The sequence below is a fragment of the Salmo salar genome, chromosome ssa17 (genome assembly GCF_905237065.1).
Source record: "Salmo salar chromosome ssa17, Ssal_v3.1, whole genome shotgun sequence".
Taxonomy (NCBI): domain Eukaryota; kingdom Metazoa; phylum Chordata; class Actinopteri; order Salmoniformes; family Salmonidae; genus Salmo; species Salmo salar.
The window spans coordinates 3,242,872-3,259,921 of record NC_059458.1 but is presented as its reverse complement, the minus strand read 5'-3'; the positions used below and the strand labels follow the sequence as shown (position 1 = coordinate 3,259,921).

Below are 17,050 nucleotides of genomic sequence, written 5' to 3'. Positions count from 1 at the left end.
CTCCCCAGCATTGCGCACTTCTGCCATCATCATTACGCACACCTGCCGTCCCCCCGTCACGCGCATTAGTGATTATTGGACTCACCTGGACTCAATCACCTCTGTCCTTAACTTCCCTATATCTGTCTGGTTCCCCGCTCTGTTCACTGCTTCTGTATTGATTGTCTTATGTCCTTGTATACCCGTGTGCTGACGTTATTCCTGTCTTGTTTCATGTCTGTTCCTGAATAAATGTTTAGCTCCCCGCACCTGCTTCTCATCCCCGGCATAGGGTTTTACACCTCCAGGCTGTGTAAGTGCTATTTGACCAAGGAGAGTGATGGAGTGCTGCATCAGATGACCTGGCCTCCACAATCACCCAACCTCAACCCAATTGAGATGGTTTGGGATGAGTTGGACCGCAATGTGAAGAAAAAGCAGCCAACAAGTGCTCAGTATATGTGGGAACTCCTTCAAGACTGTTGGAAAACATTCCTCATGAAGCTGGTTGAGAGAATGCCAAGAGTGTGCATAGCTGTCATCAATGCAAAGGGGGGCTACTTTGAAGAATTTAAAATCTAAAATATATTTTGGTTGAAAACTTTTTTGGTTACTACATGATTCTGTATGTGTTATTTCATAGTTTTGATGTCTTCACTATTATTCTAAGTTGTAGAAAATAGTAAAAATAAAGAAATTAGTTGGTGTGTCCACACTTTTGACTGGTACTGTATATGTCTATTGTGGTGGCGTTGGTTTGATTCTAGCCCACGCCCTTCTGGCACAAGTAACTCAATCCCCACGATTGAGTTGGTTTAGTTACACATTTCAAATATGGACAGTCTAGGATATTGTACCCCTGATGTTGATAATAAATGACCACACGAGACACTTTTGGATACTATAAATAGGAAACAAATAAAATAATAACAGTAGGCTACACCAACATTGTCACGGTTATCGTCGGTGAAGGAGGACCAAAATGCAGCAGGACTGTGTTTGTTCATTTTGAACATTTATTAAATCAAAAACGAACACAAAAACAACAAAACGAACGATCCACTGACAGTCTGGCAAGGCACAAGGCTAAACACAGAACAATTTCCAACAAACACACAGACAAACACACCCAACTAATATAGGACTTCCAATCAAAGGCAACACCACACAGCTGCCTTCAATTGGAAGTCCACCCCAATTAACTCCACATAGAAACACACTTACTAGACAACACATAGAAATACATAAACATAGACCATAAACCAAAAACCCGGAAATATTAAATCAAACACCCTTTTTCCAAAACACCACCCCGGACCACATAAAATAAATACCCTCTGCCACGTCCTGACCAAACTACAATAACAATTAACCCTTATACTGGCCAGGACATGACAAACATTAGTTTCCATTCATACAAAGGGTCGGGAAATTGCCACAGGAGATTTGCCGTGGTAAACCAGGAAAGATGGTTTTGTTGAGCTGAGACACTTTTCTTTGATGTGTAAATGATCAGATATTTTGTTTACATCATATTTGCACTTCTTCAGAAATAGCAGAAGATATTCCATTGCATTCGAGCCATGTCCGTTCTCAACATAAACTCATGGACAGTGAATCTTTCTAATAAGTTTGGTTTTTAATCAAATTAAATAATATAACAATCAATCTGTTTTTAAAACAGCAATGTTTCTTCATAGCATTTGGTCAAAAACACGATATCATGAATCGAATGTCTTGTTCTATGAGCATAAGGCAATGTGTACACATGTAGGACTAAGGGCCCTTCGACCTGAGGCATGGATGTTTTTCCTATCCATTGAACACAGTTTATTATATAGTATACAGTAACCCTACAATAGGCCTAGTTATAACAAACATGTAGCCAATCTAGTTTTTGTTATTGACTTTAACATGGAAATATTTGTCTACAAACATTGCATTCACATTTCTTAAATGCACTGCATATTCGAGCCAAGAACAATTGGACAATGCCCAAACGTTAAACTCTATTATAGTAATATTAGCCTACCATCACCATGTATATGGCCTGTTAGTGACCTTGCCATTTGAAAGGTAAACAAACCGGTCAATAGCCGAGGCTACCAAGGGCAGCGATCAGAAAAATGATGTCCAATATAAAGAAAAAACATGTTGCTCATTATATTTGAATAAGACATTGGTTATAGGCTACTGATTAGGCTACTGATTAGGCTACTGATTAGGCTACTGTGCGCCTCCTCTAGCAAAATCGATGCCATAACCAACTGCGTTATTCCCAAGACCAGCAACCAGTGAGTATTAAATATCACCAGTATCACTGCTGGAAATGGGCACTTTGGCACACATTTTTAAAGACACACCTACAATATTTCCACCCCTCCCAACGCAGCACAAGCGAGTTGATATAAGACAGGTAAATTACTGGCGCCAGGGTTACAAAACAGCAGAGCGCTGGCTTTTACAAGTCGAAATTGCCTAAGAGCGTGTGTTTGACACTAGCGCCACCTTAACACCTGCCAAAAATAGAGTCCACAGTGTTATTACTAATGGTATGTAGAAATACGATGTGATCTGATGTTTAGTCAACATGCGTGAAATACTGTATACTGTTAGGTTTTTATTACACTTTATAGGTGACTTTCAGGCAGACATCACACCACAATTGTACTACAATTCAGGAGCCATCAACTAAATAAACATTTCAAAAGATGTAGCAACATTTTGGTGTGTGAAAGATGAGAGGTAGAGAGAGAGAAATTATGAAGTAAGAGAGAGATGAAAGATAGAGGAGATAAAGAGTTTATACCTGTCTCTTTCAATTAAAAGTAAATGTATTTGCAGTGGTGTAAAGTACTTACCGTAAATTCCGGACTATAAGCCGCAGCTTTTTTTCCCAGGCTTTGAACCTCGCGGCTTAAACAATGACGCGGCTAATATATGGATTTTTCCTGCTTTCAATTTTTTTTCCATAAAAACACATTGTGACGTGCTCAGTTTTTTGGCGGCATGAAGCTTTCATTAGACCAATGAAATTGCCGAACGGGTTAAGGTCAAACAACTTTTTGTTTACTGTTTAGATTAAATTGAGCACTCTCAAACTTCCCATCATTCTGATTACGGTAGTCATTTTGTCACCCTCATCATGGCAAAGACACAGAGAAATGCATATGATGCAGCTTTCAAGTTGAAGGCGATTGATCTGGCTGTTGGATAAGGAAATAGAGCTGCTGCACGGGAGCTTGGTCTTAATGAGTCGATGATAAGACGTTGGAAACAGCAGCGTGAGGAATTGACTCAGTGCAAAAAGACAACTAAAGTTTACTGCAAATTTTAAATTTTTTGTTACAAGCCATGTTTCGTTAAAGCCTATTTATTTTTGTTACAAGCCGTGTTTCGTTAAAGCCTGTGTAAAGTTAATTTGTTTCAATGTACCGGTAGGCACCTGCGGCTTATTTATGTTCAAAATAATATATTTTTTTAAATTCAGTGGGTGCGGCTTATATTCAGGTGCCCTTAATAGTCCGGAAATTACGGTAAGTAAAAATACTTTAAGGTACTACTTAAGTAGTTTTTTGAGGTATCTGTACTTTACTTGACTCTTTATAGTTTTGATTACTTTTACTTTTACTTCACTACATTCCTAAAGAGTGGAGATGTCCCTTGTTTTGGCTGTGTCATTGGAAATCCCCTAGCTACTGCATAATAAGCACTTAGTGTTGTTAGGTTCTTATTTTACAGATCTAAATAACTCACAGACACTAGAGAAGCTTTAACCAAGTTTAATCCTTCCCAAAGGTTCTGTACAGCTGTATTCAGACAGCAAAACATTTCTCTCCATCACAGTTATATACATCCTAATTAAGACAGGCCATCTCTCCAATCCTTACATCTTATTGTTCAACAGAAAGAGGTTAACAGGATACCAAACCCTTATTACTCCCTTAAGGGACTCTGTCCACACCTCCTGACCTCAACCCTCACCTCCTGACCTCAATCCCTCCTTCAACTAATCCACAGATATCCATCTGTCTTCCATAAATCAACACGTCACTCTCCTCTCCTCCATCAATCACATTCTAAAGCCTTCTAGCTTTCTACAGAGAACCCTTAACTTCTGACATAAAACCCATTCTCTTCCACTCCTTATCATTTAGTTAATATCTCAATGTTCAACGTTTAACCGTTTCCAACAGTGTTAATCAGTAATACAGATATAAAGCACAATACACTGAGATATGAACACCTCTCCAAGGTCATGAATAACAATGTGCTGGAAAATACTTCTCCAGATATTTACCAAGTTGTCTATTTTAATATTAACATAATTGGAGATAGTTTCTACACACACTGATACAGAAACAACAGTCCTGTAAAGAGCGCTCACAAAGGCCTGAATAGTTTATTTTCACACAGCACTTCATATTTGATGACATACCAAATTCTGTCCTGCTGGTCAGGAGCTGTGTGTGTGTGTGTGTGTGTGTGTGTGTGTGTGTGTGTGTGTGTGTGTGTGTGTGTGTGTGTGTGTGTGTGTGTGTGTGTGTGTGTGTGTGTGTGTGTGTGTGTGTGTGTGTGTGTGTGTGTGTGTGTGTGAACTAGTCATGATTGTTGATTTAGCACTGATTTTATTACTGATTGAGCTTTGATAAGGTATGCAGTTCTGCCCTGATTTAGACAGTTATCTAGCTTCACATTTCTACCCCCGATGTATTTTCTGACCTACCCTGCTTCGCAGTGGCTCTGTATACATCTGTACTAGGCCCTGTCTGGACTGTCCTGTCCTCACTAGAAAACCTGCAATGCAGCATTTCCCTCTGAGCCTCACAGTCTCTTACTAATGGAGTAGAGGGCTGAGTAGAGAGCTGAGCCTCTGTTGGAACTAATGGACCACAGATATACAGATGTTTTATAGAAACTAAGAAAACAGGATGATGAAGTCATTTAAGCACTGTTATGTCTGTAAACTGGGGACCTGAAAAAATAGAGAATAGTGCTGAACTCCTCTGTCTGCTTAGAGAGCAAAGCAAAAGATGGAGGGTGTGTGAGTTCTTGTGTCTTGTGTGGTGAATGAGGCACAGACCCAGACAGACAGTGACAGACAGACAGTGACAGGCCATATCTCAGAGCAGGCTTCCCCAGGGTCGGAGCAATCTGTGTGGACATGAGTCAGAGAGATGCTCCCCTTTGAAGGGAGGAGCGGTCAGGTACATGAGGACTGGGGGTGAAATCCCAAACTGGTGTGTGTGTCACAAATGTGTGTGTGTCTCTGCTATCTCTGCTCCTGATAATCAGTTTAAGCCAGTTTATGATGGTGGGTGTGGTGTGTCTACTATCTGTGTGTACTTTTAACGTTCTCCCTCCTTTTCTTCCAGGCCTTCCCATGACATTAGTCTTGAGGAGTTTGATGATGAGGATCTGTCTGAAATCACAGACGACTGTGGAATAGGACTCAACTATGACTCTGATCCCTATGAAAAGGTATGACACAAACACACACGCATACATACACATGCAAGAATGCACACAGACAAACGCACAGGCACACGCACACCAATGTAATGTAGTGAAACAGCAGGTCTGTAATTAAAATAACTTTTCTGGTGGCTATTCTGCACTCATCATTAAATAGATTAACTTGCAGATGGCTACAAACTACTGCTGCAAACTACTAAAATATCCTCATATAGAATAAAACAAAAATACATCTGCATGGCTTGCTGTTTGGGGTTTTAGGCTGGGTTTCCGTACAGCACTTTGTGACAACGGCTGATGTAAAAAGGGCTTTATAAATACATTTGATTGATTGATGTCTTCCTACACATTTGAAGCTAAGCAACTTGTATGTCAAACTGTTTGGGTTTCTTTGTGCGGCTGTGTCAACACGTGGTGCTCATGGCTTTTATTAAAAGTTGCTAATGGTGTCTGCCGTTCCCCTTAGGTAGTTAATAACAAGTAGAGAGAGAGGGTGAGCTAGAGAAAGATCGAAAATGAGAGAGAGAGAGAGAGAGTGAGAGAGAGAGAGAGAGAGAGTGATAGACTGCCAATTTCTGTGTTGCTCTGCTTATCTCTTATATAAGTGACAGTGTAACTAGCTGTTAATACCTGTGTGACCAGTGCTGCCGTCATTACATTAGTGACCTTATAGATGCACTAAGCACAGCCCTGCTCTTTCATTTCCATCCTATCAACATCAGCTCCAACATCAGAGCAGAATATGAATGGAACTGTGCTGTAATGTACAACTCAGATCCCCTCTTAGAGACCGAGATCTGGTAGGAATAATCCAGTCCTGTAGTACTGGAGAAGCACTGGGTCTGTTTCCTCTCTTTCATATCTCCCCCTCTCTCTGCCCCGTTCTCTCCATCTTTGTCTCCCCCTCTCTCTCTCTTCCTTCCCCCTCTCTCTCCCCCGTTCTCTCCGTCTTTGTCTCCCCCTCTCTCTCCCGAGGGATGTGAATGTTTTATTTGTGTGGCTCTGAGCCATGGCTGCAGCACAGGGTGAATGATCCAGTGCAGTTTGCTGCTATGCAGAGACAACCTTCTTCCTCCCTCATCATTCCCTTCTACCTCTCCTCCCCTCTCTCCCTTGTCTGCCCATTCCTTCCTCCGTGCTATGCAGAGATCCGCTCAGAGAAAACCTCCCTTCCTCCTACCTCGAAACCCCCTCCTCTCTATCTTATTCCCCTCCCTCCTTTTTCCTCCCTCGAATCCCCACTGTATGTGTAGGGATACAGGGATTAGAGAGAGAGAGAGAGAGAGAGAGAGAGAGAGAGAGAGAGAGAGAGAGAGAGAGAGAGAGAGAGAGAGAGAGAGAGAGAGAGAGAGAGAGAGAGAGAGAGAGAGAGAGAGAGAGAGAGAGAGAGAGAGAGAGAGAGAGAGAGAGATGGTTTCTACTGTTAATCTTATGGCACAAATCTAAATGGGATGTTTTTGCTTCTGCCTCATTAATCCAGCAACAAAAAGCCAGAGGAATCTAGTTAGATTTTTTCAGTGACATGCAAAGTCCTTTCTACAAAGCAATTTGTCAATGTGTAGAGAAGACCCTAAAAAAATACAACCTCAGAAAGCAAGTCGAGGGAAACGCTTGTATCCTTGCAATCTAAGATGTCATATTTCAAATGCAGATAACCCAACGGTGCACACAGTCCCAGTCTGCTCAGTTCAAAAATGTGTGGGTGTATGCCAGAGATGGTGTTACTCTGTGTTATGTTACATAATCAACCCCACCCCCACCACGTTGCTCATCCCCACAGAAACTAATCCTGCTGACATCAGACCAACACTCTGGATTAAACACAGAGCTTCAGAGTTCAGTGTGTGTGTGTGTGTGTGTGTGTGTGTGTGTGTGTGTGTGTGTGTGTGTGTGTGTGTGTGTGTGTGTGTGTGTGTGTGTGTGTGTGTGTGTGTGTGTGTGTGTGTGTGTAAGTGTGCGTAAGTGTGTTTTGTGTGTGCGTTTCAAGTTGTTGTCCTGTTCGAAGGTGAACCTTGGCCCCAGTCTGAGATCCTGAGTGCTGTGGAGCAGGTTTTCATTAAGGATCTCTCTGTACTTTGCTCCGTTCATCCTTCCCTCGATCCTGACTAGTCTCCCAGTCCCTGCCGCTAAAAAACATCCCCACACCATTATTTTAGCCTGCACCATTATTCACCGTAGTGATGGTGCCAGGTCTCTTTCAGATGTGACGCTTGGCATTTAGGCCAAAGAGTTCAATTTTGGTTTCATCAGACCAGAGAATCTTGTTTCTCATGGTCTGAGAGTCCTTTAGGTGCCTTTTGGCAAACTCCAAGTGGGCTGTCATGTGCCTTTTACTGAGGAGTGGCTTCCGTCTGGCCACTCTACCATAAACTGTGGGATCTTATATATACAGGGGTGTGCTTTTCCACATTTACCACAGGTGGACTCAGTCAAGTTGTAGAAACATCTCAATGATGATCAATGGAAACAGGATGCACCTGAGCTCAATTTCGAGTCTCATAGCATAGGGTCAGAATACTTATGTAAATAAGGTATTTCTGTTTTTATTTTTTATACATTTGCAAAAAAATCTAAAAAACGTTTTTTTTGTCATTATGGGGTATTGTGTGTAGATTGATGAGGGGGGGGAAATATTTAATCAATTTAAGAATAAGGCTGTAACGTAACAAAATGTAGAAAAAGGAGGGGGTCTGAATACTTTCCGAATGCACTATACATATACACATACACAAACACATAAATGATGGCACGTGTGTATACTAACAGAAACCACTGACTGTGTGAGAGAGGCTTAACGACTGACAATGGCTTGAGACTGGTAGATGACAATCACCCAATCAAATACAGTAAACAAACACACACATACACACACACACCATCATAAACTGGCTTAAACTGATTATGTCAGTAACAGAGATATGAGTCTCAATCATCTAATATCTTAAAATACCAGAAAGGGCATTTAGTTGGAGAGAAGATTTGAAAACTTTAAAATGTAATGTTTTGACAACATAAGCCCATGCCTCCCTCTATCCTATTGGTGGAAACTGTTGCAGTTACTAATGTATTTTTGAAGATGACACAGAATGCTTTGAGAATGAAGAAAACATAGATATTTTCATGTGTGTAATGATGTTTTTCCACTTGGTTGAATTGTAGTAAGCTGCGATACTTACATGCCAGCACATACACATACTGCACATACATACAGAAATAATCAACCTAATAATAGATCATTTCCCCATCACACACAGAGAAGCAAATCCAGTGGTTTGTAATCCCTAATATTGACATTCTGAATAACATGAATGATTATGTTGTAGTAGTATTATTTTTTACTAACTTTGGTACTTTCACAGGTAAACATGTTCTCACTGTGATTCTTATGCAGATTGAGTAAAGAGGAGAGGAAGGGAGAGTAGAGAACACTGGCCTATATTTCCCATAATGCTTCAGTGGAGAGGAGAGGGAGGTTTGAGTCTGATTTCTCCTGACAGTTTCTGCATGTTTCCCTGCAGTCTCATGACTTGACTGTGTCTGTCTGTGTCTGGGAGTTAGAAATAAGCTACAGACGAGCTCAAGAGATGAGCTAGAAATGAGCATGAGTCAAGTTGTTTTCCCTCCTCTGTTTACCCCTTATAATGAATCTCAGTGAACGCCTGGTCAGGTGGAAGCAGATGGCTCATTTTCCTGTTAGCCCTTACATTGGCATCTATCAATCTTTGGGAGTAGAATAGAGAAATTAGTAGAGAGAAAAACAGAATGAATGAATGCAAGAGAGCGAGAGAAAGAGGGAGGGGAGTCAGTCTGTTGGGAGCAGACAGAAGACTACAAGTCCTTTGAGTCAGACCCAGGCATGAATCACTGAGCTATCAGATGAAAGGAGTGTCTCCCTTTACCTCCCTACTCCTTCCTTTCTTTCTTTCTTTCTTTCTTTCTTTCTTTCTTTCTTTCTTTCTTTCTTTCTTTCTTTCTTTCTTTCTTTCTTTCTTTCTTTCTTTCTTTCTTTCTTTCTTTCTTTCTTTCTTTCTTTCTTTCTTTCTTATGTCTCTGTCTCGCACAGCACCTTCTGAAAGTATTCACACAACCTGAATTTAAAATTGTTTAAATAGAGATGTTTTATCACTGGCCTACACACAATACACCATAATGTCAAAGTGGAATTATGTTTTTAGAAATGTGTACAAATGAAAACAAACTGAACAGCTGAAAGGTCATGTATTGCCCTTCGTTATGGCAAGACTAAAGTTCAGGATTAAAAATGTCCTTAACAAGTCACATAATAAGTTGCATGGACTCACTCGGTGTGCAATAACAGTGTTTACCATGATTTTTGAATGACTACCTAATCTCTGTACCCCCACACATGTAATTAAATGTAAGGTCCCTCAGTTGAGCAGTACAGTTCAAACACATATTCAAAGACCAGGGAAGTTTTCTCAATGCCTTGCAAAGAAGGGCACCTATTGGTAGATGGGTAAAAAAAAGCAGACATTGAATATTAATTTAAGCATGGTGATGTTATTAATTACACTTGGATGGTGTATCAATACACCCAGTCACGACAAAGATACAGGCGTCCTTCCTAATTCAGCTGCCGGAGAGGAAGGAAACCGCTCAGGGATTTCACCAACAGCTTCAGAGTTTAATGGCTGTGATAATGTAGGAGAAAACTGAGGATGGATCAACAACATTGTAGTTACTCCTCAATACTAACCTAATTGACAGAGTGAAAAGAAGAAGCCTGTATAGAATATAAATATTCCAAAACATGCATCCTGTTTGCAACAAGGCACTAAAGTAATGCTGCAAAAAAATTGTCAAAGCAATTCACTTTTTGTCCTGAAACAAAGTGTCATGTTTGGGACAAATCCAATACGACATAATACCGCTCTCCATATTTTCACACATAGTGGTGGCTGCACCATGTTATTGGTATGCTTGCAATCATTAAGGACTGGGGCGTTTTTCAGGATAAAAAGTAACCGAATGGAGCTAAGCACAGCCAAAATCCTAGAGGAAAACCTGGTTCAATCTGCTTTCCACCAGACACTGGGAGATGAATTCATCTTTCAGCAGGACAATAACCTAAAACACAAGGCCAAATCTACACTGGAGTTGATTACCAAGAAGACAGTGAATGTTCCTGAGTGGCCGGGTTACAGTTTTGCCATAAATCGACTTGAAAATCTATGGCATGATCTGAAAATGAGGATCATCGCAAAATTTGAACACTGCCAACAAAAGGAGCTGATCAAAAGCATGGGAAAGGAGCTTGAACGGACCAAATTCGGTCTCAATGACCAATTTCCAGGGGAGATAAACGAACGTCGTAAGAGACTGTATCCGGTACAGAAGCAACAGAGGGAGAAGGGTAAGCGTGCCTTTCTCATTGTGGACAAACTCTTTATAGATAGACAGCTATTCTGAGACAGCTCCATAACACCATGGCTGTACTACATTCTACAGGGACTTCAGGTTACGAAAAAAAGAAATTATGGGAACTGTAAAAATATCTCAACACTATAAAGTGGATATAAACACACATGTACTCAATTACATGCTCGCTTACACATACGGACTTATACATACACACACCTGATCTCGCTCTCTTCTCTCACTCTCTCTTTCTCTCTTTTCTCTTCTCTTCTCTACCTCTCTCTCTATTGTCGAGAACTGTTTTATAATTTAATATGTTTCTTGTTTGTCTATGTTTTTTATGTATTTGTCTACAAGTTTATAAATGTTTGCAACAAGCAAGGGGAAGATATCAGAATTGGGGCATTGGGGAATAATAACAAATTGTACGGAACACATTTGTACTGTAGTGAAGCCGTCTCTAGAGTAATGCAAGGTCTCTTTCATGATCATGTGAAACGTCAATTGCTATGGAAATGCTGGGATGTGTTTTTCAATGATGTTAAAGGTAATTATGATGCAACTATGACGGTGATATGATAAGGATTACAATTATCATCATGAATATTAAGGCTATACGCACTACATGTTACACACATAGACACTCAACCATGAAAATTGGCGGAGTTATTATTTATTTGGACAGCACACATTATAGTCTTACTCTTATACATACATCGTACACACTCTTACTAAATCACATCCAATATCATACACATTGTTAGGTTCTTATTTTTCAGAGTAAATAACTCACGGACACTAGATAAGCTTTAACCAAGTTTAATTCTTCCCAAGGGTTCTGTACAACTGTATTCAGACAGCAAAACATTTCTCTCCATCACAGTTATATACAACCCACTTAAGACACTCCTCCTTCTTTCCAATCCTTGCATCTTATGGTTCAACAGGAAAAGGGTAACAGGATACAAAACCCTTATTACTCCCTTAAGGGGATCTGACCTTACCTCCCGACCTCAACCCTCACCTCCTGACCTTACCTAATCCACATATGTCCACCTGTCTTTCCTGTATCAACATGGTGCTCTCCTCCCATCCCCCAACACATTCCAACGCCATCTGGCTTTCTACAGAAAACCATTAACTTCTGACATAAAACCCAGTCGTCTCTTTCACTCCTAATATTCTATGCTTCTTCTATATCATTTATTTAATATCTCAATGTTCAAAATGTCGAATCCAACAGTCCCTCTTGAACAATAGCATCCTAATGTTCAATTCATATAAACTTGGAAATGACTAATAAATGCATAAACAATGATAATAAAACATGAATAAAAAACTAACATGATTATAAAACATGAATTAAACAAACAAACAAACAAACAACTAAACAAACAATGAACAAACAGTCACCGCGAGGTGTACAAATGCAGAGACTTATGGCCTCTGTACTATGATCACACAATTTTATTCCCATCTATCATCACATAACAAAATGCCATTCCAGCTGAATCTGCAGTCTTGTTACATGTCAGATGGAGCAGCTTTTAGTTTCTCCACTTCCCCCTTCTGGTTCCTAAGAGAGTGATAGCACAAGACTTGGAAAGCAACGAAAAGACACACAAAACATAACAGTATTAACAAGGTGATAAGCTATGCATAATTATATATGCATGATAACCAAAGTCTGAGACTCAGACAATTCCCACTCTCTCTTCACCTGACTCTATGCCTCCAGGATACTTTCCTGCTGGGTTCCACAAAAATAAAAGCTCTAAAAAGCTTCCTCATGCTTTCACCCAGTCTTCCCCTTTCAGCCCCAGGTTCCGAGAGGTGTTCCCAAGTCATGTCATTTTCACTTTGTTCCCCATCTGCTCCATTTCACCTGATAGGCACGTCACCTGATATGCAAGTGCGTATCCCTAATCCACGTTCCATCCTCTTGAGGTAACTCAGCACTGTATCTGCTTTTACATCAATTCCTTCAACATTTTGTTCAGAGTACAATGACCCCTCTCTCTCTCTCTCTCTCTCTCTCTCTGTCATGGTGTCTTCACTCACCCATTATGCAGCTGGACCTCACTTCACGTGAGAACTATGCAAACCCCAAGGAGAGACATGATGATCTTTAGTGCTGCAGGTACTGTACAGAGTAGTGTGTGTCCCCAACCAACGCTGTCCCAATACCCCCGCCTGGTGTCTCTTGATGTACTCAATCTCCAGAATTCAGCCCGTGCCCTTGGTTATATCTTGGTTCCACCTGAGGATATGCACACTGCAACACATGGGTCATTTCCTGATAACATCATTTGTGATATTTGAATAACAGCATCCCCTGTCCTTCCATTGGTCCCCCAGTTACCACTAACCAGTCTATGTGACATGAGTCGTCATTACTGATATACCAACAATGCTACTAAAGTAACCATTGCTACTTCCAACATGGCCCATGACTATAGTCTCACAATACCCCTCATTTGTGCAGTAGTCCAATTCCATGCTATCAATATAGCATCCTTCGCTACTAGTACTGCCCTTCAGTAACTGTCCCTACAGCGCCTGCCGTGAGAATACCTCCTGCATGTAATCTGTCAAATGTTCAACGGCTGTTAGAAGTTGGGGGAAAATGTATGAGTTGGGAATAATATCCAACCTAACAAAACTGAATCACAGGTGTCCTATAAGTTTACCATAGTGTCTTAAATGCCAGTGGTATCTCTTCTACTCTCACCATGATCTAGGTATGTGTAATGTTCAACTAAATCCCCATATTGTGTACAGTTAGCTATCCTCCCTCTTCTATGAGCTATCTCCTGTAACAATATACAGTCTCTGGGGATGATACTCCTCTAGCATTACATCTAACCCATAGCACACTATACTCCTAATGCATTTTCTACAGTTATAAAAATACTACCACCTTCTCAAATCAGTTAGTCAATATACATCATTCCCTCCTCTGGAACAATGAACACCCTCATGTTCCACGAAACCTAAAAACATATTGACTTGAAAAGAAAAACGAAACGAAGTACATGTTTAATAACTTAGCACCTCTCATTGATGCAATGCAACATAAACATTTGGAATACAGGGTAAGACAAAAAAAACTAAAAACTTTCATGGTTCTCCCAAGCTATGATCCAGTGATTCCCCCAAACAAACCACCTCCCCTCAGGATGACACTTAGAGATAAGTTTCTGGAGACTCTCTCAGCCACATAAATGTTAGCAGCGCCCTCCTCTCCTCATCATGCTTTAGCAATTCTCTCTCGCTGTATCCCAATCACAACTAAAACATTTTATAAATTATCCACCGTCAATTTAGAATGACTGACCTCAGTGCTTACTTTGAGTCTAGGGCTCAAATTCCAGTTTATCAACTTGGCACTCATCCCTGTTAGAACATACATTTATAAACAACCTTTTATTGCCGGTCATACCTCTTCTCATTACAGCCCCCTTTTGTCCCTGTTTTCCTGTCCTGAGTGGCCTGGTAAAGAAAGATCAGTATCTCAATGCATTCTTAGTCTAAATAGTTAGCAGGGCGTTACCACCACCCCCCATTCCTTCACCCGGCACTAAGCATTCTATCGTGTCTTCTTCAGATATCGTTTACAGTTCATTTTCCTAACGGTACTTGTAACTTTTGCCTGTCACATTTCATGGCCCTTGATAATGTCCCCATTTTAATATCCAAGTAGATATTTCCGTTTCTCCTATGTACACGATTCTCTCACCTGAGCTTGTTCTCTCTCTCCACGCTCACTCCACACGCGCTCTCAGCACCCCGGTTCAGGTTTATGGCTCGGACTCAGATAGGAGTGGTAAAAGTCACTGTCTCTCATTGCACGTCTTTGTCACTCTTTCTTCAGCCGGTTAGGGAGGGTTTTGGGGTTCACACACACTGTCTATGGTCAAATTATTTCTACCATGCATTAAGACACCATCTGACGTCACCTTCCATGATAACCTCAAAAAACCACAGATCATAACAACAGTTAAGTTCATTACATTTCTGTTTCAGGAAAGCACACAAACATTGACTATATGATGAATTAAGACATTAACCTTTTCTTAATACCATCTCTAAGACAAATGTCAAAAAGCATAACATAATGTTACTGCTAAAACTTTTTCTATATTAGCCCATACTCTCTTATTCTACTGGCGACCTCTAGGAAGAGTTACCAGATCCTGAAGTTAGCACCCTAACCCCTCGCAGAATTGCCACTCCATGATCCCAATCTGGTGACATTTGTATCAAAACAAAAACACAACATGAAATCAGCAATACACATATCACAATCCATTTGAAGTAACTGTAATCCCTTATTAACATATATTTTCCTTTCTATGTGCAGCCTGAACACAGTACCACTGTATAAGTACTCAAAAGCCATGACCTCAGGGAACCGGTCATTTTCCCCTTTCACACACGTGATTAAACAAAAACAAAAACATGTTATATAAAAAAGAAACACATTTGAATAACTTATCGACTTAGAATTACAATGTTTTATAACTCCCTATGGAAATAATAATAATCTCCTAAAGTAATGGTAAAATTTGGATAGAGAATGGTGTTTCTCATGAATTTTATAATGAAATCCCCCTGTTCCATCAATTTCTAATGAGGGTGATCATTTCGCATTAGGATTTTTTTGTATACAGGGCTTTCTACACCATTAAAATGTTTCCTCTCCCTTCCTTTCCCTGTCCTTCGGAAACCATTTAAATACCTCTTCAAAACATTTCCATCCTCCTGCATACCCAATTTAACTGAATTGAAAAGACCCCATCCAATAAATCCCACAACATGGCGACAGAGTCTCTCCACCGAGTCTAGCGATTCACTGGTCTCCTTTTCCCCATGATTCTCCATAATCACCACACCACATAAAAAATGTCATTTTAGGTTTGGTAACCCCTATACTAATTCCTCGTGACCCCTCCACCCTTTCGTTCATTCTAGAATCCTATTCCAGAATAAGATGACATCAAACGTAAATTTATTTAAAAATAAAACCACATAAAATCTCTCATGGTTTAAAAAACAACCCCAAAGCCTTCTTTTTATTTATTTTTATTTATTTATTTCACCTTTATTTAACCAGGTAGGCAAGTTGAGAACAAGTTCTCATTTACAATTGCGACCTGGCCAAGATAAAGCAAAGCAGTTCGACAACATACAAAAACACAGAGTTACACATGGAGTAAAACAACATACAATCAATGATGCAGTAGAAAAACAAAATAAGACTATATACAATGTGAGCAAATGATGTGAGATAAGGGAGGTAAAGGCAAAAAAAATGCCATGGTGGCAAATTAAATAAAGTATAGCAAGAAAAACACTGGAATGGTAGATTTGTAGTTTGAAGAAAGTTCAGAGATAAAATATAAATAATATGATGCAAAGGAGCAAAATAAATAAAATAAATAAATACAGTAGGGGAAGAGGTAGTATTTTGGGCTAAATTATAGATGGGCTATGTACAGGTGCAGTGATCTGTGAGCTGCTCTGACAGCTGGTGCTTAAAGCTAGTGAGGGAGATAAGTGTTTCCAGTTTCAGAGATTTTTGTAGTTCGTTCCAGTCATTGGCAGCAGAGAACTGGAAGGAGAGACGACCAAAGGAGGAGTTGGCTTTAGGGGTGACCAGAGAGATATACCTGCTGGAGCGCGTGCTACAGGTGGGTGCTGCTATGGTGACCAGTGAGCGGAGATAAGGGGGGACTTTACCTAGCAGGGTCTTGTAGATGACCTGGAGCCAATGTGTTTGGCGACGATTATGAAGCGAAGGCCAGCCAACGAGAGCGTACAGGTCGCAGTGGTGGGTAGTATATGGGGCTTTGGTGACAAAACGGATGGCACTGTGATAGACTGCATCCAGCTTGTTGAGTAGGGTATTGGAAGCTATTTTGTAAATGACATCGCCGAAGTCGAGGATTGGTAGGATGGTCAGTTTTACGAGGGTATGTTTGGCAGCATGAGTGAAGGATGCTTTGTTGCGAAATAGGAAGCCAATTCGAGATTTCACTTTGGATTGGAGATGATTGATGTGAGTCTGGAAGGAGAGTTTACAGTCTAACCAGACACCTAGGTATTTGTAGTTGTCCACAAATTCTAAGTTAGAACCGTCCAGAGAAGTGATGCTGGACAGGCGGGCAGGTGCAGGCAGCGATCGGTTGAAGAGCATGCATTTAGTTTTACTTGT

At 40.5% G+C, this 17,050-nt stretch overlaps 1 protein-coding gene across 1 annotated transcript in view; it reads left to right on the top strand.

The window, feature by feature from the left end:
* The window catches only part of LOC123723758 (C-Jun-amino-terminal kinase-interacting protein 2), a 154,278-nt gene that overhangs the window by 78,611 nt on the left and 58,617 nt on the right, over positions 1-17,050 (top strand). The window contains exon 2 of the mRNA XM_045700352.1: positions 5,355-5,460. Within this exon, the coding sequence (XP_045556308.1) occupies positions 5,355-5,460 (106 nt within the window). The remainder of the gene's footprint in view (positions 1-5,354; positions 5,461-17,050) is intronic.